Source organism: Megalops cyprinoides, chromosome 25 (genome assembly GCF_013368585.1).
Source record: "Megalops cyprinoides isolate fMegCyp1 chromosome 25, fMegCyp1.pri, whole genome shotgun sequence".
Classification (NCBI taxonomy): domain Eukaryota; kingdom Metazoa; phylum Chordata; class Actinopteri; order Elopiformes; family Megalopidae; genus Megalops; species Megalops cyprinoides.
In genome coordinates this window covers 8,057,997-8,082,271 of record NC_050607.1, presented here as the reverse complement: position 1 = coordinate 8,082,271, position 24,275 = coordinate 8,057,997, and the positions used below count along the sequence as shown (strand labels likewise).

Genomic DNA, 24,275 nt, shown 5'->3' with positions numbered 1-24,275 from the left:
AGCTTGCCCAAGGGTACAACATATGAAACTTACAGATGAGACTGCGTGTTCATTTCACATTATACAGTAAAAACAGACAAAGAAATTGTACAACACGATCACCGCTGTAAATAAGAATAAAACAGATGTTCATGAAATCACCGTGGTCGTGAAATTTACAGTTGTTTTATTTTGGAAAAAAAAAAAAAAAAACATTTCCTCCTATCTCACAAATGCAACATATTAAAAAATTACTATGTTACCAAATCCCTAACTTCGGTTTGACAGTCATTAATGATTAAATGGTCCAAGTGGGCTGACTATAAAATGCATCAACTAAATACAGATACAGTATTTGTTTTCGTGGAGTGACAGTGAAGTATCAGAGATGGGGGTGGTGACTTCGATATCCTACTTATAATTGGCTATGAAGAAATTTTGCAACTGCTGTAAAGGTCAATGAAGGAGTTGGCTGGAAAATAATCTGAAGATTTCTGGACATGCGCAGACGTAAGATGCCATATTGGAACGAAGCTTTGGCTTGGGCAGCTGAGAAAGACACCGCTCGCCTTCTTCCGCTGATCAAACGGGTACTGCGAATTTGGACGCTGAAAAACTTCATCAAGGTAAAACAGGTGTCTGGTGATTCTTTCTTTGGTAGTTATTTGTTCCGTTTCGTCAGAAGTGTCGTTTTCTCGGGGCTTCATTCTGTCGGTTAGGTTTTTCCTGGTTAAAATAGTAGGCTGTTCCGAGGCTGTTTTTCTACCAGCAGAAAATAGAGTAGCTTGCTAAAGGGGAGGCAAGTTACACAAACTGTTCCCTACGTGTAATTGTTTGTTTTGTGTATGACGATACAAACGTTTGACTGCACATTTGACTTTCGGTTTAACGAGCGCGTTGTTTATTGTGTTGTCCCTTTTCATTAACTGTTAGGGTGGAAATTTGTTGATTATGTAAAAATGTCATTTTTAATGTTAGCTTCTCGTCTAAAAATTGTTGATTTATACGAAGGGAATAATAAACTGTACGATCTCCTTTCTGTAGGTACTACGCTTATTTTACGGTTGCTTCGTTTAATGGAACTGAACTTTGCTCCAGAGACTTCAATTTTAATGAAATTTATTTGGGTTAATACGCTGTAGGCGTGCGATGCGTTCGCTCCTGGTTAGGTGCGCAAATGCATCGAAAATGCTGGGCACCGCTTATCTGTCAAACGTTTTTCAACATGGCGGGTTAAGGTGTTCAGGAACTGAAAAGAAATACTTTGACTAGGGAAAAAATAAAACTATTGGAGTTATGCATTCGGTTCAAGTTTCTTTAGTTGCAGCCGGCCGTGCTCTAATGAATTAAATACAAAGCGTGTGCGCTACGGCGTTGCTGGGGTTTTTTTCCGCTGCAATACTTTTTGAGTGCGAAGTACATTCGCGGAGTGCCAAATACATGAAATCCATTAGCGTTTTCTGTGGCGCGGACCATGATGATACCGTGTGCGTGCAATGCATGTTTCCTGTTTCGCTTTAAAAATTCCAAGCAATACACTGTCATATTAAAGGACATTCCGTATACTACACTCATACTCCCTGTTACAAACGATGCAGTTTCATTAATTTCCTATATCACCTGATTGGATTATGTAACAGTAGGAATATCTTGGTGAAAGGGAAATACGCGAGGTTATTGTTACATAATGACATTTGTTTTTAATTTCGCTTAAAGCATGATAATTTGTTTAACTAATTGGTCTTTTCTATTCTATTTATTAATATTTCTTGCGCGACAGACGTAAATCCGGGGTTTAGCACCGCATTATTCCAGAGGATTCCTCGTCGGGATTAATTTTTTCATGTGTGGTTTTTATAATGCCGCTGTTTAGAGGCTACAGAAAAATGTCTGTTTCGGTTTACATTTTTTCGCTGTCCTATAGACTGCAGACACACCTGCACACTTCCAAAGTCTTAAATATAAACAATGGGTGGAAACGCTTCTGAAAGCCATTGGAAGGTAAAGCGAACAGAAATCCTGAATTGACGGGGCTGTTTCGCATTTCACAAAGTGATGAATTAAGACCAATACCGTTGTCGAAGCCTTGTAAAGTAAAGATGACCTGCCTAGTTATATATTATTTCATGTCATAATGCTCTCATGTTTTGAACCTCTGCCTTCAGAACTCTTCCCGGCCGCCGTTAAAGAATAGCTTTTGTATTAGAATGACTGGGACCGATTATAGTCTCAGAACAAGGAAGTGTAATGCATTCCGGCCACTGTTATTGCTACTCCGTCTTTGTTATTTGAAAAACGTGTGTGTGTGTGTGTGTGTAAGAAAGAGAGAACAGAAGAGAGTGTGTGAGAGAGAGAGAGAGAGAGAGAGAGAGAGAGGAGGAGGGGGGGGGGGGAATTAACCCTGCGTCGGCAGTACTAAGGTCACGTTAAAAAAACGCAATTTGAATATAAATTTGAATTGGAGAGAGAGAGAGAGAGAGAGAGAGAGAGAGAGAGAGAGAAGCAACCTTACGGCTGGAGTGATGATAGCAAGAACTGGAATTCCAGCCTCATGAACCGACAGAAGAGGAACATTCTTGCGTTTTACATGTACAGTACAAGCAGAACTGTTGCCAGTGACAACAGATGTAACACGTCTCCTGCAATCACTCAGTTATATTGGTTATTTTGCAGTTGCAGTGCGACGTTTTCCCATTTTTTTTCTTTAAAGTTTACAGTCTTTTTCTGATTCCATTACAAACGGTCAGGACTTTCTCTTGCCTCTCAGAATACCATCTTCTGTTTACAGTATTTTCCCCATGAATGTCCCTTGGCAGAGATGGTGGCTGGAATGAGTTTGGTTGCACTGACTGGTATTTCATGCGAGAAACTTGCAACTCCTGTGCTGGGAAGGTATTGGGAAAAAAAAGCATTAAACTACATGAACAGTTACGTTTTAACACTGGCGTGACATGCATTGCGATTTAATTGACCTCAGCTTTGTAATCTGTTTGTCACACATTGCCTGTTAATATATTGGTTGGTTATTTGCTTGGTGATATTTGACTGCTTACTGCTGATATGACTTTGATAATCATGTCTTGTTGTTTATTTTATTTAGTATCACTGTACTGCTTTTTCGATCAATTGCTAATTGGAGGACCACATCAGTTGTTGATAGTTGTGTGATGAGTTGTATATCACAGCTTTTCATTTGGTTCTATAATACAGCAGATCCTGAAATGGCAAACTGCCACACTGCTATCTTTTATTCAAAATATTTTGAAAATAGTAACTGAAACGAAAGGAAAGCGAGTGATATTGCATCACATTGTTTCTCGCCATTTGTTCACTCCCTGTGGGCAGAGCTTTAAGGATAGATCATAACCAGATATTCCAGAAAGAGAGAAATACCACGTCCTGAGTTCTAGTTCTGTGAAATAGTAGAACCGCAGCTGAACATAGAATTTATAGTGGAGGGCCATTTTAGAGGTCCACTGTCCCGAAAGGCGTCATCACAAGAAGAAGTAATGAGAAGAAGGCAGTCCAAATGCATCTTCCTCTCTATGAAGAGTGTATTTGCACAGATCATTATTCTAAGAAGTTTATTCAGTTTGATATGCAAAGTACTAAAGTTGTTACTTCGCTCATCCTGTAGAACTCAGTTTCTTTACAATTTAAGCAAGATTAAATTGTAAGATGAAATCCTGCTCCACCACAAAATATCTATTTAAGATATTATTTAGGATGCTGTGAAACTTTACATCTGAAAACATGGTTCACAAGACCATTATTGCATTCCCAAAGTTAGCAGTAAATTGGTCACATTAAGTGACTGTTTCCTTTCTGTGCTTCAGCCTAATTAATAAAGCCCTCCGTTTGGGCTGTTTTCATGCTCCACGCTGCTCTGCATATGTTTACCCTTTGAAGCAAAAAGATTATAAATGCAAACTGCTAAACATGATCATTTATTATTTAATACAATTCAGAGGAGGCAAGTAGTTTACATAATCAGCCATTGGCCTATAAATTAAGAATACGCCGTCGTCAGCACTGTTTGTGTAGCCGATGCACAGAAGAGCCCATCTCCTTGTCATACATTCATTCGCTACGATGCTATGACCTGCCGAAAATGAATTGCGTCACAGGGCATGTGGGCTATTTGTCATTCAGGGGACCGGCTGAAAAGGTGTCTTAAATAGCAGCCTCTCTTATTGCCTCGGTGACTTTCCTTCAGCCTGAAGTTGTTGTTCACTCTGTATTTTTAACTCAGTCAGCTGATGTAGGACAGCGCTAGGAGGGAGTTTGCAGATGTGGGTGCGGGGTAGAGGCATCATTTGTTGTTTGAAACCATTTTTATTTCTCTTGTCTGCTTGCTGCGTATCTATTGCATTTCTGTTGCAGTTCTGTTTGCTGTGTTAGGATAAAGAGCATGTATGCAGTGATGCTATAATGCAATGCTTAGGGTATGAAGCAAAGAAGTAGTGGGTGCAGGAAAACCAACACTCTGAAAATATTGCTGTACTGCTGTAAGATGCAGTACAGAAGGTGAGGGGGTATATCAGCCATTGAAGTACCATCATCCTCCCAGAAGACTGGAATCTGTCATTTGAATGAATGGAGATGTTAGCGTCACGGTGATGTAGTAGGCAGCACATCGGGGCCTGTTAATGAGGTTTCCTTGTTTGGTGCACCGCCTGTAGCACTCCTTGGGAACGGAGCTGAGAGGCATTGTGATGTCATCAGGTGAAGCCAGGGCCCATGGCTGTTGAAGTGTCCCATGCCGTGTATCATAAGAGAACACACTGTCCGCTGTAGAAGGCTGTTGTGCTGCAGGACCTATACAGGCATCCCTTTGGAATGAATTTGTCATTTTCACTCAAATACATTTTACATTTCAGTGAAGGAGTGAGTTGTGCACAGATGGAACGTGGCTACAGGGACTGAAATTTGCCTCCTGGATCACAGACAACATTGACATGAAACGTGTGTGGTTGGCTAGATTGCTGCCTTTGTGTCTGTGATTTAAAAGAACAGCAGACCCAGGGATGTCCACAAGGATTTTACTTAAAAGAAGGGAAAATAAAATTAGCACAGTGCCGTCAAGTTATCTTGGTTAATCTTTTAATTTCAAACAAAGCTTGAATAAGCCGAAAAACGTAGAGAGAGAGCAGGTTTCGGAGAGAGTAGCCGATCAATAATTTTGTCTCTCCAAATCCAAGACTTGGTAGAGGAGGCAGGCTTTGGAGATTAGGGCAGAGACCCACAGAATCCTGAAGCAGTATCTGCAACATTGGATTCTGTGTTCCGGGCAAAAATGGCTTCCCATCATGTAAGACTGCATTGCTTTTCTTTGCATGTGCATTCTAGGCATGTATTTTTAAATCTATTTGGATACACAGATATCAGGCTTGTGCTATTTTTAAATAGAACTCTCTGTTCATCCAGGCAGCTGCAGTTTCATCTTGCATTCAGATGAATCCATTCATATTCATTAAAAAATAGATTTTTTTTTAACTTGCCATAATCATGCATTTGAAGCATGTGTCTCGGCCTGGATGTAAATGTTGAAATATTAATTCTTTCATCTAAGAATTGAATCACATTAATTGTAATTATGTAAGGTTGTCAGATGCATCGCTGTAAGTCGCATTGAAACTGATGAGCCGAACCGATATGACTAGTCACAGAGGCTTTGCAAATTACACTCGCTTTACAATGCAGTTATTATCATTTATGACTGATCACATAATAACCTTACTGAGTGTTTACCCTGATCACAAGTGTAGTTCCCATATTTTGATTGAGTTTTACGAATTTTATAAGTGCGTTCGCAATTACTGAGTCATAAACTGGATAATTTATATGAGATCAAATCTAATGTTTCTTTTTTCCTGAACACGGGGTAGACATCACCCCTCTTACAAAGAAGGCCATATAAAGTATTAATACAGGTGTAGATATTTGCATTTACATATACTTGCACAGAAATTGCAGTATAAATATTCATTGTTGTGACACTTACTACATGATTATTCAGGAATGACACAAGAGACAGAAAGATTCATATCACTCTCACAAGGTCCCTGAAAAAAATCCCCAAACTGAAATACAAAAGACAGCACAGCAAGCCTCTTGGAAAGTGAGCTTTCAGTCATGTGTGAAAACCATATGTGTACAGCCTAGGTCAGGCCCATCTTTTTTGGCCCTCCAAATGTAGGCTGATCCTTGAGAAACATTCATTATTTGTATATATCAGATGTGTGTAAGGATGTGTGTAAATTTTGATGTATTTGAATGAGCATGTCTGTGAGTGAAGATGAGTCTGAATGAAGGTGTGTGTCCGAATTCAGAGGTGTGTGAATGAGCATGTGTGTGAGTTAGGATGTGTATGAATTCAGATTTGTTTGAATGAGCATGTGTGTGAGTGAGGATGTGAACTAATTCATATTTGTTTAGATGAAGATGTGTGTGAGTGAAGATGAGTTTGAATGAAGATGTATATGACAGAATGTGTGTGAATTCAAATATGTTTGAATGAATATGTGTGTGAGTGAGGATGTGTATGAATTTGTAATTGAATGAGGACGTGTGTGAGTGAAGATGTGTGTAAATTAAGATGTGTCTGAGTGAGAATGTGTGTGAATTCACATTTATTTGAATGAGGATGTGTGTGAACGAGGATGTGTATGAATAAGAATGTGTGATCGCAGGTGTGTGTGTGTGTGTGTGTGTGTGTGTGTGTGTGGGGGGGGGGGGGGGGGGGGGGGGGAGGTGCTGGCTGGGGTTTCTGCTTGGCCGTTGACACTGAGCATGTGCAATGAATCTGTGCAGGAGAAAGGACAGACTGGTGTGCAGTGAGAGGGGTGGAGAGATGGACTTTCAGTCACTGGGACAGGGAGGGACCAGCATGTCATCTGTCCCCTTCAGTGCTGCCAGTGTGCAGGAGACAACCCCACAGCTGTCTGCAGGGAACCCGGACAATGGGAGAGGAGAACAGGTGAACTCAGGTGAGAGAAAATGTGCTTGTGCTTGTGTGAATTTTTAGTGTCCTGGATATTCATTTCATATGTATGTTTTAACCTGCTGACTGGGTCGGTCTGTGTGTGTGTGTGTGTGTGTGTGTGTGTGTGTGTGTGTGTGTGTGTGTGTCTGTGTGTGTGTGTCTGTGTGCATGTTTCTCCATTCTATAAACTTTGAAACCTTTTTTTTCCAAACATCACAGACAGAGGAGAGGAGAAAAGTATGCTAGCACCTGAGGGAGCCTGTTTGAATGAAACAACCCTTTTTTTGAGTAAATGGGTTTATTTGATGTGTTCTCTGGTGTCTGAGAGGAACAGTCACGCCGCGCTCCAGCACGCAGTGCAGAAACAGTGATTTAGTGCTCTGGCGCCGCTGGTTCATCACTCTGCGAACAAAACGGTGGAATTGCAGAGGATTTTGAGGCTGTCGAAGGAGAGCTTCGCTGTAAGCTGCTGCAGAGTTGCTGTGAGCTGTTATTAAGAAAGGAACGTGGGCGCTTTTTGAAGATGAAGATCAATGCGGCTCACACACAGACTCTGAGAGACTAGCTGATTTTGATGTAATGTTGCTGTTGTATAGGAAAAAGGAAAATTACCCTGCCAACAGTCAAGCATGGAGGTACACAACATAAAATACACATATTGTCCTATTGTTTTATGTTTATTTTATGTTGTGTACCTCTCTTTCCAACATGGTTGATCGTTGGCAAGGGAATTTGTTTAGATCAATAAAGTACTATCTAGCTATCTGTCTAGCTATCTAGGTATCTAGCCATCTATCTGTCAATCTATCTTTAAAGTTATGTAGAATTTCACCTGCTAACCTTTTACTGTAAGAGTTGCTATGTAGAAATCAAAGTTGTATTTAATAAACAAATGAATCTTTTTAAGCTTATGCCCTTGCAGGTTGTAGTTTTCTGCAGAAAAAGAGGAACTACATTTAAACTGACAGCATTTAAATATCAGCTCATTGTCAGTTTCACTGCCTCCATATGTAAATGAGCTGGAAGTGTTACCATGGTTATTTTTTTGATCAGTTAAAAAAAAACTCTGTAAGATGTCTTGTGATTCAGAAAATGGTTACCATACCATAATATACCATACTTCAGGAAAATTAGTAAGTGCACAAAGCAAAATTACTATTGTGTTGATTGAGGATGGTTAATTGTATTTAACTGTGTGGATTAACAGTGTTTTATGCTGCCACAGATGAAGAGTCCATGGATGAAGAACTGGACTTTAACTGGGAGGAGTTTCTTGAGGAAATGAATGGCACTGCTGCACCCCACACCTCATTTAAACATGTGAGTAAGCATACTCCTACAACTCCTTTTAACATGTGAGTAACCCTACTCCTACAACTCCTTTTAACATGTGAGTAAGCATACTCCTACACCTCCTTTAAGCATGTGATTAATCATGCCCCCACACCTCTTATAAATACATGAGTAACCATAGTACCCACACGTATCAAAAACATGTAAATAACCTCATCCTGCAGTGTTTTAAACACAAATAACGATACCACCACTCATCTGATTCACCACATCTCCCACAATCTTTAAACATGAATAACCATGCTACACACACAAAAAGTGTGAAACGTGAATTTATGCCCATATCTCCTCTGCAGTGTAAAGGTATAGGCAGCCTTACCTGTGTGCAGGTGTTGTTGTTTTGTTTTTTTCCCATCCTCAAACAGGATGTGGTTGCAGATTTGATGTCACAGTCTAACAGCAGAAGCTTGGTCTAATTGTTTTGTACCAAATGGATCTGACAAAGTAAAGGCAGTGAAATGAAACACAACTGTTTTTAAATTTCTGTTCATAATGAAAGGATGTTGGACAGAACATGACTAAAATAACTTTGCTGTATAGTCAGTACTGAATGTGAAGGTCATATCTGCCACAGCTCTTAAAACATGGCACTGGAACTGTTCTCAGCAAGGACAGAGTCAATTCTGAACATCTGCATTGTACCAAGAAGTCCTTGGACACAGGACAAAAAGCTGTGTTAAAGCCAAGGAACATTGGATTCCAGATACCTTTCCTCTGGATGGCTATTGCCTGTATTACGTTGGTTTGTAAGTTCTGCACTGTCTGTTGTCATGCTCATTTAAATTGTCACAGATGGTTGTCAAACATTGAGTTTTTGGATTGAATAGGTACAAAAATATGTGGTTCGGATTATTGGTACAGGTATCCACAGAAAGCACGCGTGGGTGAAAGCCGTTCCTCCATCGGCAGAATCTGCTCATGTTTTCAGGTATGGTGCGGTTTTCACACCAGTGCTGCAGATGCCGGAGAAGCACCTGAAAGCTCTGTCAGATACACAGATATAAAACCACAGAGCCTCTCCTTGCAGTCAGGCATTTTGTCTTAGAAGTTTGTTCCTGTCATTTTGGGAGGAGAAGGGTGGGGCGGTTTGCCATAAAGAAACAGTAGAAGAACCACGTTCTCCCAAGCATTTAACACAGAATGGAAGTGCTGTATGTTTAATTGAATGTACGTGTGGTGACATGAGAGTAGAGAGTATCATTACAAGAGTAAAGAGTGAAATGATGAAATGATCTTACCTGTTTTTGCCAAACAATAAAATGTGACTTGCCGTGAGTGGAAAAAACGTTTGCTTTCTGTTCTTAGAAGGCGAGAGGAGAGAGAGAGAGAGAGATTTTTTTTTTTTTTTAAAGCCAGGCTGTGTACTTTAAGCAGCAACTCTAATAAATGTAAGAGTGTAAATCCATGTACTGTATATTACGGATAAAATATTGTAGGATCTATGCAATCTCTGCTGTACTCTGGGGAATAAATGTGCCAAGTGAAAGTGTTTACTCTCGATACCAGTCAAACCGCAGCTGAAGGTCTGGTGGTACAAAGTCACTGCTCTGTATTAAATATGCAAAACTACTATCACATTTTTCTAAATTGGAAATGAAGTCTGTTTTGACAGTCACCTTTTTTGAAGTGAGAGAATAAGAGAACTGTGTTGTTTTCTAACGGGGAAACCCCTGCAGAGTTAAGTGGATTGCATTGGAAAACGGGGCGTTTGAAGATTCGCTAAACGCGATGTTCACAAAGTGTGAAACGCAAGCTTTCTGCCGTTTTTTTCCATGCTTTTCTGGAAAACACCTTATTCTCTTCTGCAAGGGTCCTCCTCCGCTGCTGCAGAAACAAAACTCTGTTTGTCTGCTAATGTTATTCCCCATCTACGGGATTTCTCCAAAAGTGACTTAAATTATGGCCGTTTACTGTGGTTTTAGATGGGAGATTTTTCCAGTGAGGCCACATTTTGTCAGCAGTGAGTAGGATTCTTTTAAGTATTTTGAGACACTTATAGAATTGATTCTGAGCTCAGTACATAGGTCAGTACGGCCATCGCAGAAAGTAGCGTGGAGAGAACACATTTCTCTGTGCAGTTTGCATTTGTTTGCCACCCTCCCCGCTCTGCAGAGACATGCATATTAGCGTGTCTCTGTTACTCGGGGCTCTGTCATTACTGCTGGGACGGCATCTGCATCTGTTCCAGGTGACACATCCTGTTTGTGGCGGCAACGCCCAACAACAAGAGTACTGGCCAGGATTTGAGCCAGCACGTTTCAGGCCATAAATCCACTCCCAAATCAGCCCTCTGCACTTCTGATTACTGGTTTTCTGGAAACTCTCTAATCGGGGAACTTGGAAAAATATTTAAAATGTACCTGGCGGGAGATTGACGTTGTTTGCAAATTTTCAGAGACGAGTCACTGAGCGTTCACTTGGGAATCCCAGGGATTTAGTTTGTTAGGCTAAGGATTGTAAGGCAGTGTCTTTGAAGGCGGATTTAAAAATGTGTATGTAAATCTTTTTCTGGGACTTGTTTTCACAGAGTACACCCTCAGTACGCCCTCTTTTAACAGTACGCCAGTCAAGGGCGGGACAGTCTTCTCCATCTCACTTTTATCTCACCTGCGTCTCATGCGTGTCTCACGTGTGATTTAGTCACATGGTAATGCTGTGCAGCTTGAGCGATTTGTTGACTTGAGTTGATTCATGGCACCTTTTTGAGTCTTGAACCTTGGGGTGTGGCTGTGTTGTGGGTGAAGGCAGTGTATTGAATGCATAAACAGCGGTGTTTAATAACCCTGACTCTGATAATAGCCCTTTTCTTTCCCACGCCCAAAGATTGGCAGGCTTTCCGAACAGCAGAGATAAAACCCAATCCTTACCCACTAAGAGTGTTCTCTTCAAAATCTTACTCAAGTGGCCCTTTAACTTCTTAAACATATACAGCAAGGTTGGACTAAGTTTCCCTCTGAAGGACTGAGTAGTAGCTGAGATAGACTAAAAATTCCCTCTAATTCACTCTAAATAATTGAGCAGTTGCTGGTGTAGACTTAATCTCTCCACAGTACTGAGCAGTAGCTGGTATAGACTAAATCTCTTTACAGGACTGAGCAGTTGTTGGGATAGATTGTCTCTCTGTAGTATTGAGTAGTAGTCCTTGTTTGCCTGTACACAGTGACTAGAGTGTATTTATTTCAATGAAGGCGTCATTTTCCTCACATCACACTCTCTTGTTGCATGACATCAGGTCTAACTTCAGGTCAACTCCAGCTGGAAACAGATGATGAAACAGGTGACAGCCAATCACAGCCATCTCACTTGTGGTTTCACACGCTCTGATTGGTTCCCTCAGGTGGAGATCAGCTTACAGAGCAGCTTCCAGCCTGGGATGAAGCTGGAGGTGGCCAATAAGAGCAGCCCGGACACCTACTGGGTGGCGACCATCATCACCACGTGCGGCCAGCTCCTGCTCCTGCGCTTTAGTGGCTACGGCCACGACCGCAAGGCCGACTTCTGGTGTGACGTCATGACCGCCGACCTGCACCCCATCGGCTGGTGCGCCCAGAACAGCAAGGTCCTCATGCCCCCAGAAGGTGAGAACACAGAGCAAAGCATTACTGTTGCTGCCCGTTGTCGTAGTAACCCAAGTTAGGCCAGTGGTTCAAACCATAGCAACTCAGATGGGCTTTTTTGGAGTGAAGCTCTCGGAAACCTGTCACCTCCAGCTGCAAATGTGTGCAGTTGTAGTTTGGTGTTCATTGTTATTTAAATATTAACCTGCTGTTTGCATCAACGTCTGCATTGAGTCATACATGACATTGATTTGTACAGACATACAAGCGATCTGTTTGTAGAGACAGCTTTACCCAAAAAAGCACCGCAACGTTGATCAGACTCATAAATAGTCGTGTCTCAGAGGTTCTGGCGTGGACAAGTGATGCTGTAAAAATGTGCTTGTATGTCCTGGGTGTCTGACTTATTGCTGCTGGATCATTGAGCCCTTTGGTATAATTTATGAATGAACACCCTCCACATACAGAGTGAGTGAAAGTACATGGACCAGAGTTGCATTAGGCCTGATTTAAGAGTGTGCATTGTTTCTGATGGTCTCCAGTAATCTGAGTATTCTTTAATATTGTGATGTGCATCCGACCTGTTATGCTTCAAATGATTAATCTTTAATGGATATCATTTATCACAATTTGTGAATGACATGAATTCCCTCACTGTTTTGAAAATAGAATTCAGAATTTAGGAGCCATGGCTACGCAGTGTGGGCATGTGTGATTTGTATGCGTGCGCCTGTGTGTGAGCGTGTGTGTGTGTGTGTGTGTGTGTGTGTCTATTGTTGTAGTGCAGGGTAGGTAAGAGAAGACTGAGGAAAGTGAGTCTAATGAGTTCCAAGTCACACTTGGTATATTCAGAAGAATATACATATTATTCAGTTTATTTGGCTGTGTTTGTATTATATAGTGATTGTGAGATACTCGTAATGGAATGACTTGAAATAAAAATGTCAGTTTTAACATTCAGTTTTGAGTTATTGCCAGCTTACTGATTATCTATAAGCAATACACTCATGTAATAAAGTATTTATAGCTGCTGTTCCCTGCACACTGGTGTGTGTTAATAACTGCTCAAAGATATTCACTGATGTTGGCAGAGTAATAGTTCTTGTCATATTATAAAAAAATAACTTTGCCTTGGGGTGAATTCATACTTTTCATGCCTTTGTTACACATGTAACTAAAGCTGAGCTCAGGAGGCAAATGAGGAATTGCCACTGAATCCAAATGCAGGGGCTACACTTACAGGGCTGCAGACTTTCACTTTCAACCCTGACAACTCTGCAATGGTCCTGAAAAGATACGCACCCTCCATTTTTAACACTGAACACACAGTGGCTCACCTGCGTTTAGAGGAGTAGGGAGTGGGGTACCACCCTGAAGGACAGAAACGAGGCAGGATGCCGAGAATGTTCTTTGTCGTTCATCATCGCCGATAAAGAAAGTGACACTGTTGCACAAAAGACGTCCCCCGGCCTACTTTGTTACAGCTGTCTTTTATCTCTCTTTGTTTCTCAGATAACGTTTACCTAAGAAAAGGTAAGCAAAGCTGTCGGCCTGCTAACCGCGGCCATCAGAACGCATGTCTGCTTTCTCTTCTCGTCTTTGTTTCCTGTGCTGAAGGGAGGGGTGTTCCGCCGGCTGGTCTGAATGCATCCTCTGCATGCTGCATGGCTCTCCCATCCTGTCCTTTGTGCCCGTTTCTGTCCTTTTCCCCCCTCTGCTGGCATGCATACAGAACGATAACACGCACCCAGTGCTGTTTTGGGTGTCTGTAGTGTGGAGGCTGTTTTTGCGAGTGACTTGTAGTGGCTCACTGTGTTATAGCTGATGCTCTAGAACAGTGTTTCTCAAGCCTCTCCTGGAGGACCCCCTGCCCTGCATGTTTTAGATCTCTCCCTGCTCCAACACAGCTGATTCAAATGATCAACTCGTTATGAACTCCTGAAGCTTCTTAATGACAACCTGATCATTTGAATCAGCTGTGTTGGAGCAGGGAGGGATCTAAAACATGCAGGGCAGAGAGTACTCCAGGAGAGGGTTGAGAAACACTGCTCCAGAAAACCCAATACTACATGTACATGCACAATACCCGCATGCATTATACACACGCATTAGCATTAGCATTTTTTTGTGGTGAAGGTGAGTTTTGTCAAACGGTGGAAATAATTTGGATCAGCAGTGTATTCAGGTCTCAGTCATTTTGGGTCATATGATGCTGTCGTTTTGGTTTTCTCTCTCTGTAGTGGCCATGATGCATGTAGCTGCAGGGTGAGCTAAAAGCCACCCTGATCCAGCACTGCGGGGTGAGCGTGCTGAACAGGTGCTGCTTGGGAGATCGGCGTAGAATGAGCCGGGGCGGGGGGCGAATCGGAGATATGCACCACACGGCATTGTGACGCGTGCGGGGAAAGTGACCCACCCACACGCGCCCTGTTCAGAAAAAACCAAATGAAGAGCTCAAAGGAGCCTAGGGTTGCATAGCAACTGCAGTACACTTGCTTTGTGGTGCTCCACTTCCTAATGTAAAAAGCAAAGTCATTTAATTGCTTGGCAGACACACTTGTACAAGCCCGTGTACATTTCTGCTGCTGTGGGACAGGACTATAAGTGGCACAATAATCCATTTAAATGGACAGACAAAATGACAGACTGTGGTGTGTTCAAAATTCCCCTTAAACTTCTATAACTGTGTTTAAGTAATAAGTTGCCCCAGGCCAGAGTAACAATACACGTGTCATCTGTACTGACAGTGGCAATTATGCTGCATTCACCAAACAGTCCTGTAATACACAGATCCAGTTTCTGCAACATGAAGGTAAATGGACTATGTAATTAATTGTGAATGGATTCTAGATAGGAGTGTAAATGGAGTCAGAAATGAGAATTATTCCAGATTGGGAGTGTAATTGTGGGCCACCAGGTAAACGTGCTGTCTGTGTCATTGTGATGGCATTGCCTCCATTTACATTGCAACATTTTCATTTTACTTTACTGTGGGTTTTCTGAAAAGGCTATTGGCTGCTTTGAGGTTTAAGGGAATATCTATAATGACTGTTGTTTGACAAGTTCATTATTAGGTATGTGACCCCATGGAGCTTAAAGATGCACAGTTGTAGGTACTCTTTATCACTTGCTCCTGGTCAGCAGTTGCTTGATTTTCTACGCTGAGGCCTGTGATTGCCTGCCTGTAGTCTTCTGTAGATGTGTACCTGGGTTTCGAGCAGCTATTTGCCGTATGTATCAGGTGCAGTCAGGTGCTCTGTGCAGACCCCGTCATGTGACTCCTGTCAGGTGACACAGCTTGACCGCGGACAGCAGGAAGGGAGGTGGGGGGTTCAGCGGTTTCCACCTGGTGCTTCTTAAATTGATCTCGGCTGCTCAAGGTCAGGTAACGGTCTAAAAGCGGTTTCCTCTTGTCTTTGGGTAAAGCTGGCATTTGAGGATTTGCTGTGGAATGTCTGCTCTTGAATCTCTTGGCTGTCACTTAAACACAGGGAAGTGCAATTGTTGGTGCAATATTAAGCTGTTCTAGTATGACAGTGTTACCTGACAACAGGTTCTGATGCTGACAAAGATGTCACCATGGAAACCTGACTGAACGCATGAGGTGAAGGTCTCTGAGTCCTAACTGCACAGTTGAAGCAGATAGCGAAAATGTTTTTTTTTTCTCTGTAGTGTTGTAGAATGAAAATGAATGAGCTGGGATCTTTGCAGGTCTCTGGTGTGGTGTGTAGAGACTGCTTACAAAGGGTTAGTCTGACAGATATAATTGCTATGTAAAATAGTCGTTTATAAGTGGGTGAGTGCATTTTCACAGAAATATATGAACTTTGAGAAAAACTGTTCAAACATGCAGGTCTTAGCCACCACAATTAGAGATTACAGTTTACCAAAAGTTGTGTGTGTGGGAGGGTGTCTGCTGCATGCCTGCATATGTCTGAGGGGTTTTTGTGTGTGTGTGTGTGTCCACTTGTGTGTCATTGCCTCAGGGGCCCATGTAGCAGGTGAATCATGCATTGGTGTACATGTTGCATCGTTGGACTTTCCAAATGCAGGCTGCAGCCAGCCACACTCACCACAGTGGAGCCGATGAGGCAAAGGATCTTTAAAATCTTTAAAAAGTGGCCAAAAAAAGTCTCTTGACAAACTGACAAGTGTGAAGACATGTCACTGTGTTTCTGTCTTAACATAATATTGTCTTATAATCTCAACTCCAGGCAGAACACGAAAAGGAGGCTTGTATTACCCCTGGTGCTCGAGGTTAACAAAGGTGCACAGTTGTGGTTTAAATGGTTCACTCTGAGGTGTAAATTAGCACTGCAGTCCTTAAGCAAAACATCACATGTAGTGCGTATCAGAGTGTGCGTCAGATGTAGAATGACACAATCTGGCAGATTTCTGTAGAAGTCTTTGTTGTGAGGGGAAAAAGACAGTCATCTCCCTGTTTACAGGATATGAGAGCATGGGGGACTGAGGTGGCCCTGTGTATTCTGCTATGTCTCAGATTTTGCCTCTTCACAATGACTCAGACTTTAGTCAATAGCCATGATGGCCCTTCCTTCTCTCTCTGTTGGGAGTAATCATTTTGCAGTGTCATTACTCTCTAAATAACTATGCGCTAGATCCAATTACCTCGGTTGCAGCCAGTTCCATTACTGCAGTCAATTAGGGAACGCTCTAATAAAGTCACATTCTTTTAAGGGTTCATTAGTACAGTATGTGATTTCTGCAAGATTTCGTGTAATTACATTTTAGCGGACATGGTCCATTCTCAGTTGCTTTGCTGCTGAGGATCGAGGTCCACACTCTGCTGAAGGAGCCTCATGAGTGCTGAAATGCTGTGGTGAGGATGCTAGATGTGAGTCGTATAACAGCCAGAGCATAACCTGTCATAAAGGTATGTTTTTGACTGAGAGATCTGTGTGTTTTGCAAATAAATTGGGATAAGTGTATTTCCATGGGTGAAATCATTTGTTTTGAGCCTGGCACACACTGTTGAAGGTGGTAGTGTTTCACAAGTATTACTGTAGCAATGTTATCATTACACTTTGTCATCTGTGGATCTACAGTAGTAGTATGCTGCTGTTCTGTAAAGTGAGAACGGTGCTTGAAATGTTTTTGTAAAGGTGCGCAGTATTTCAGTCCTGTAAGCTCTGTTTCTTTGGGAATCCGCAGTGTTGGAGCAGCCGAGCGAGTATCTTTGTAAATACACAGCCCCAGATGAATCTCATTACTCAGTGTGACTTGGCAGTTTGGTGTGGTTTGTTCTGGTGTGTCTGAAGCAGTTTGTCCTCGGTAGTTTTCAAAACATTTATAACTGCTGTTCAGTCTGTGTGAGGGAGAGGCTCAGTGTTATGGTTTAGAAGCTCACATGCCTCAGCAGAAAAAAAAAAAACTTGTGAACTAACAGGGAAGATCTGTCCTGTTTGAGCAGGGCAAGTCTTTCATATTGTTTGTGTGTGTGTCTCTGTGGTCTGGCAAATTTGTGTTTGTGTGTCTAGTTCAGGTGCTGGTGTCAGCATCTCTTTAATTTGTTGCATTGTGTGTGTGTGTGTGTGTGTGTGTTTGTATGCACGTAGGTGTGTAAATATGTGTCTCTAGTTTGTGTGAGTGTGATGTGTGATGTGTGCATAGGTGTGTATGCGTGTGTCTCAATGGTCTGTTTGAGTGTGTGTGTGTGAGAGTGTGTGTGTGTGTGTGTGTGTGTGTGTGTGAGCGAGAGAGTGCATGTGTGTTCTTATAATGAGAACACCATTTTTTCCCTGTCCGGTCCTTTGAGAAGCCCCAGGACACGCTCTCCGATATTTCATTAAATCACTCATTTAATCAGCTGCAGAGGGAAGGGGAGATGGAAGAGAGCCATGCTTTCAGTCTGCGCATGAAGCTGCACATTATCATTACCTCTCTTTTCATCCGCTGCCTCATGGTACATTTAAAAAGAAGAAAACGAGTTTCTGTTAATATCACAGTCCAGCTCATATTCATAATTTACTCCGCCTTTACTCTGTGCAGCTTTTACTTTGACTTTCCTCTGCTGAAACCCTTGTCTCTTGGACTGTGAGAGGACAGAGAACAACATCAGTCTATCACCATTACAAAATGGAAAATATGATTTCATAGCCCGGCACAGCTGTGTGCTTTTATTGTGCTGTATTATGGTGCTACATGCCACACTGTTTTATCAGATTTTTACAAGGTTACCATTCGTTAAATTTTCCATTATTAAAGCCTGAGAGGTAAGCATTCTGTAAAATAGTAAGACACGAATAACACTTTGGTGGACTGTAAGGTGCTAAAAAGGGAAATCAAAAAGCTTTTATATTCCAAGTGCACACACATTGATTTGGGAGAAAAACTTTTTTTTGATTTACCAGAAAAACTCCTTGAGTAAAACCAGACATGGTCACCTTGCATCAATTTGGTGTTTAATAAACAAACAAAAAAAAACACCCTGCACCTTCACCAAATTAATTAATGTGTAAAGGAGTAAAGGACATGCTAGAGTACTCATGAATATTTTTGTTTTATTTCATTTTATTTTCTTGTTGGATTCATGTGCTTACACTCAGGGGAGAGATCAGATCTCTTTATGACATCACTTATTCCAAAGTTCAGTAAGGCAAACACAAGTCAGTGCATATACTGTGGTGTGTTTAGCATGTTACAGAAGCCAGTCATGCCTGCAATTTTAAATATGTGATTTAAATCATGAAATGTTGTGGCAAAATATACACACACATGTAACAATATGGGATTGTACACTGATGAGCCAAAACATTATGACCACTCACAGGTGAACCGAATAACGTTGATCATCTCCAAACAAGGGCACGTCAAAGTCTGGGTAGATTACATGGTAAGCGAACAATCAGTTCTCGTAGTCAACGTGTTGGATGGAGGAGAAATGGGCAGGAGTAAAGACCTAAGTGACAAGGGCTAAATTGTTATGGCGAAACAACTGGGTCAGAGCATCTCTGAAACAGTAAGGCTTGTGGGGTGCTCTCAGTCAGCAGTGGTGAGTACCTACCGACAGTGGTCCGAGGAGGGACAAACCACAAACCAGCGACAGGGTGTTGGCCCCAAGGCTCATCGATGTGTGAGGGCAGCGACGGCTATCCCATCTGGTCCGAACCGACAGAAGGTCTACTGTGGCTCTGAAAGTCTCAGAAAGTCTCAGAAAATTGTAATGATGGTTACGGGAGGAATGTGTCACAACACACAGTGCATTGCACCCTACAATGGGCACGCAAGTGTTGGAACTGGGCCTTGGAACAGTGGAAGAAGGTCGCCTGGTCCGATGAGTCCCGTTTTCTTTTAGATCACGTGGATGGCTGTGTACATGTGTGCCATTTACCTGGTGAACTGATGGAACCAGGATGCATTGTGGGAAGACGACAAGCCGGCAGAGGAAGTGTGATGCTCTGGGCAATGTTCTGCTGAGAAACCCTAGGTCCGGCCATTCATGTCGACATCAATTTGACACGTGCCACCTACCTAAACATCATTGCAGACCAGGTACACCCCTTCATGTCAGTGGTATTCCCTGATGGCAGTGGCCTCTTTCAGCAGGATAATGCGCCCTGCCACACTGCACACATTGTTTGGGAATGGTTTGAGGAACATGACGAAGTGTCCAAGGTGTTGCTCTGGCCTCCAGATTCTCCAGATCTCAATCCGAATGAGCATTTGTGGGATGTGCTGGACCGACAAGTCCGATCCACGGCGGCTCCACCTCGCAACTTAAATGACTTGAAAGATCGGCTGCTAATATTTTGGTGCCAGATACCACAGGACACCTTCAGGGGTTGAGATCCTCAAACCAAATCTTGAAATGTGAGAAGGATTGATGTGGCATTAAATCTGAAGTCTCTGGTTGTGTACTGGTGATGCACAAAAACCCTGTCCTAGGGCTGACATGTGAACCATCACTCTTGATTTCCACCATCTCAAAGACATAACCTGAACATAAATGTGAACATGACCTGAGCATATCCTTCATAATGTAAAGAAGGGGAGCTAAGTGAATGGGAAGGACAGGCCTGTGCAGCCACGCCCCCTACCCCAGCTCTAGCCCCACCCCCTTCCTGCTTCTTCTTCAAAGCAGCTCCTTTGAGGGAAGAATTTGAAGCTGCATCTCAGATGTCAAAGCTGACACACTGACTGCTTGCTGTTTTTTTTTAAACGGCTGTGTGATTAATCTTGACAGGAAGTTAAAAAAAATAGTTTTATCTATTTCTGTACAAGAGAGATCAACAATGTTTAGGTGGAGGGAGAGATGGTGAGAAAGTGAAAGAGGCTGGGGTGGGAGAGAGAAAGGGTGAGCGAGAAATAGGGTGATCAAAAGAGAGTGAGAAATGGAGAAATGGAGAAAGTGCAATGAACAGGAAATCAAAGTGTTATCAAGAAGTGACAGCCAGAGGGAAGGAGAAATGCGTCTGGTTGCCCATTTTTCTATCTAAAATGTGTGTAATAACAGAGGGTCATCGATCTGTGCCATATGCAGGAGACGCTGAAGGAAGACCTCATCTGTCTCAGATTCAGCACTGATTGCCTGTAGATTCAGAAGGTTTGAAGCGTGCTGATACAAATACTTAAGAAATCATTTCTTGGGAGAGTCTCTGAAATACTGCACACGGAGCAAGTGAACTAATACCACTGCTGATCTCCTTTCCAGAGATGAGACAGCAGAGGATATTACAAGGGGAGAGTTTGGGGACTGCTGCTCATATTTAATAATAATACTATGACTGCTATAATAAGATGACTTGAGTCATTTTGTTACAGTTGTATTGCAGTTTCGCTGTCAGATAAGGGACAGTACACCGTAATGCCCCTATGACCCTGTTCTCTGTGAGAAATGGAAGGACATGCAGCAATTCGTTGGTACATATTACTGCGCTTCCACAGAGAATGTGATCACAGTTGAGGATAGGGGAAGCCCAGAGGTCTGTTGCGCTAATCATGATGTCTGCTGGACCAATGAGCCGTGATGTCACTGATCACAGAGGGCGATATACAGTACCAGTCAAAAGTTTGGACACACTTGATTAAGATGATGGGAAATATGCTTAAGATGATGGGAAATATGCATTCAAAGACATTTTGATCTGAAGACCTATGCTTAAATGCTTGAAATTTGTTTCTTGGACAAATATTAATAGTGAAATTGATGCCTGTGTATGAATGTCTTTCCAAGAAATTTAATTTTAAAATATTTTGGTAAAGAATCTAAAATATATTATAGTTTTGATTTGTTAAACACGTTTTTTGGTCACTGCACTAATTCCATTTGTGTTATTTCGCAGTTGTCTTTACTATTATTCAAAAATGTGGAAAATAGTTCAAATAAAGAAAAAACCCTTCTGTGAATAGGTTTGTCCAGTCAAACCTTTGACTTCTACTGTATTGTAAAGTTGAAAAAAGGGCATGCACCCAGCTTGAAGATGTTTTGTAGATTTTTTTTTCTGTTTGAATTCATGAAAATGAGTTTGACATTGCGTTCTGACCGATCATTTAAATGCAACAGCTCTGCATATGGCTGAACAGTATACTGCAGACAAAGGCTGCTGTGCTGAAACCCGTGTTTCTTGATTTGAACCTTGAAACAAGACAAATATGAAAATACTTGCAAAAATGCATTTTTAAAAGGATTTATTCAAAACAACTGTGTCGGTTTTGTTGTTCTGGGGCCAGTACAGCTCCATTTTTCATGAATCTGGTCCCGGTCTTTTTTTGTGTTTGTCTTTTTGATGAGTTTTAGCGGTGTGCTGCAGGGACTTGTTTAATATGAGGAGTCTTTGAAGGGGATTTACCGCAGCATACAAGAATGAGACAGACCTGAGGGGAGGGGATGGGGTAGAGACAGAGAGAAAAAGAGAGTCAGAAAAAAACAGAGAGGGATACAGATACAAGGGGAAAGAAACAAGAGATAAGGATAGACACACAGAGAGAAGAAGAGCCACAGAGAGGGAAACCAATAGAGAAGGGAAAGGAGGACAGCAGGAGCTGCAGATTGAGAATACCAAAGCAAACTCTGCTGGTGCTGCAAAGTTGTATAATCAACAGTTAAAAAAAAAGCTTTCAAGTGAGCACAATGCTGCTGTTGAGAGTTGTAGAGTACCTCCTGTGAGTCTACTGCTGTACAGAGTTCTAGAATACCTCCTGTGAGTCTACTGCTGTCCAGAGTTCTAGAATACCTCCTGTGAGTCTACTGCTGTACAGAGTTCTAGAATACCTCCTGTGAGTCTACTGCTGTCCAGAGTTCTAGAATACCTCCTGTGAGTCTACTGCTGTACAGAGTTCTAGAATACCTCCTGTGAGTCTACTGCTGTCCAGAGTTCTAGAATACCTCCTGTGAGTCTACTGCTGTACAGAGTTCTAGAATACCTCCTGTGAGTCTACTGCTGTACAGAGTTCTAGAATACCTCCTGTGAGTCTACTGCTGTACAGAGTTCTAGAATACCTCCTGTGAGTCTACTGCTGTACAGAGTTCTAGAATACCTCCTGTGAGTCTACTGCTGTCCAGAGTTGTAGAATACCTCCTGTGAGTCTAGTGCTGTCCAGAGTTGTAGAATACCTCCTGTGAGTCTACTGCTGTCCAGAGTTGTAGAATACCTCCTGTGAGTCTACTGCTGTCCAGAGTTGTAGAATACCTCCTGTGAGTCTACTGCTGTCCAGAGTTGTAGAATACCTCCTGTGAGTCTACTGCTGTCCAGAGTTGTAGAATACCTCCTGTGAGTCTACTGCTGTCCAGAGTTCTAGAATACCTCCTGTGAGTCTAGTGCTGTCCAGAGTTGTAGAATACCTCCTGTGAGTCTAGTGCTGTCCAGAGTTGTAGAATACCTCCTGTGAGTCTACTGCTGTACAGAGTTCTAGAATACCTCCTGTGAGTCTAGTGCTGTCCAGAGTTGTAGAATACCTCCTGTGAGTCTACTGCTGTCCAGAGTTGTAGAATACCTCCTGTGAGTCTACTGCTGTACAGAGTTCTAGAACACCTCTATCGAATCTATTGCTGTGAAGTATTAGAATACCCCCAGTGAGTCTACCGCTGAGTTATAGGATACCCCCAGCAAGGGGGAATACCTCCAGTGAGTTTACCGTACAGAGTTTTTAATACTTCCTGTGAATATTTTGTTATTTAACCCCTTCCATTGTCTGTTTTCATATTTAAAAGCCATAAAGGAGAAGTACAGTGACTGGACCGAGTTTCTGATTCAGGAGCTGACGGGCTCTCGGACTGCCCCAACTAACTTGCTCGAAGGGGTGAGTGTAGCCTTCCTTGATGGTACCTGAATGTCTTTGATTACCAGTAATTTCAGAAAGAAGAAAATAACCCCTTCATAAGGGACTTCAGTGCAACATATGTTCACAGATCAGAAGATCCCATGTAGAGTGACAAATCAGATGATTTTAAGTGATGTAAAGTATGGTATCTTCAGATAGTTGTTAGGGACAGCACTGGTGTCTTGTGTCAGAACCTACCCATGATGCACTGTGGTATAAGCTATGATGAGTGGGTGACAGGACATGATTACTCTATGATTTTGAACAATGCCAGCATTATGAGAGTCCATGGCAGATTATGGTGAAAAAATTCTAAATTCTAAAATTTAAACTGGTGTATGTTCAGAAAGAGGCCTCAGCATCCACCAGTAATGCACACACCCCAGTCTCCAAACCCCAGGTGGTTGTTTGCTTGCAGTGTCAGGGATTTCTGTTCTGAGATTCAGTAGTATAATGACATATTCAGAGAGGAAGAGATGAAAGGGCTAGTCCTTTCCAGTGCAGAGTGAGGTCCGATCAGATTCATCAGTAGGTTGGGAGTGGAAGTGAGGGTAGATTTTTTATGTTTGTGTTTCTTCATGCAGCAGAAGATCTTATCTAGAGTAACTGACAAAGCAAGAGCACAAGTATGGTTCTTACTGATTATCTTTAATGTACTTGTACTGTAATGTCAGGGTCACTTTTTGTAAACTGTTTATCTGATGTTTTTTAAGGAAAGTGGAATCTTTGATGGTATACTATTATCTACCCTTATGAAGGACAATGGAATGCCTGTTTTTTCAGTCTCTTGGTAAATGTAGTATGCTGTCTCACTCTGGCCTTTTCCAATCATATACATCCCCTAACCCAGGCTAGCAGTGCTGGCCTTAAGGATGGAATGGTATCTTTCTGTACTACACTACTTAAAGATGTGTATGACCAAGAAGTTATTAGCATAGTATACACTGGGAATGTTTTTATGAATTCACAAAGACTAATAAGATGATATATATATACCTATATATGTAAGATAACACCTTTCCAGTCTGAAAACAAGAATTGATGATGCTGAGTTCAAAGAGCTCAGGCTAATTTGCTGGCCTTCATACCCAGCAGTGGTACTCCATTTTTACTGACATTCA

The 24,275-nt window shown here is 42.0% G+C and overlaps 1 protein-coding gene across 2 annotated transcripts in view; it reads left to right on the top strand.

The window, feature by feature from the left end:
• Nucleotides 1-518: 518 nt before the first annotated feature.
• LOC118772180 (scm-like with four MBT domains protein 2) overlaps nt 519-24,275 on the top strand; it is a 42,619-nt gene continuing 18,862 nt past the window's right edge. The window contains exons 1-6 of one of the 2 annotated variants that reach the window (XM_036520474.1): nt 519-605; nt 6,793-6,968; nt 8,190-8,284; nt 11,655-11,895; nt 13,387-13,407; nt 23,045-23,133. In XM_036520474.1, coding sequence (XP_036376367.1) covers nt 6,833-6,968; nt 8,190-8,284; nt 11,655-11,895; nt 13,387-13,407; nt 23,045-23,133 — 582 coding nt within the window. In that variant the 5' untranslated portion in view covers nt 519-605; nt 6,793-6,832. The remainder of the gene's footprint in view (nt 606-6,792; nt 6,969-8,189; nt 8,285-11,654; nt 11,896-13,386; nt 13,408-23,044; nt 23,134-24,275) is intronic. The other variant, XM_036520475.1, reaches the window with a different exon arrangement.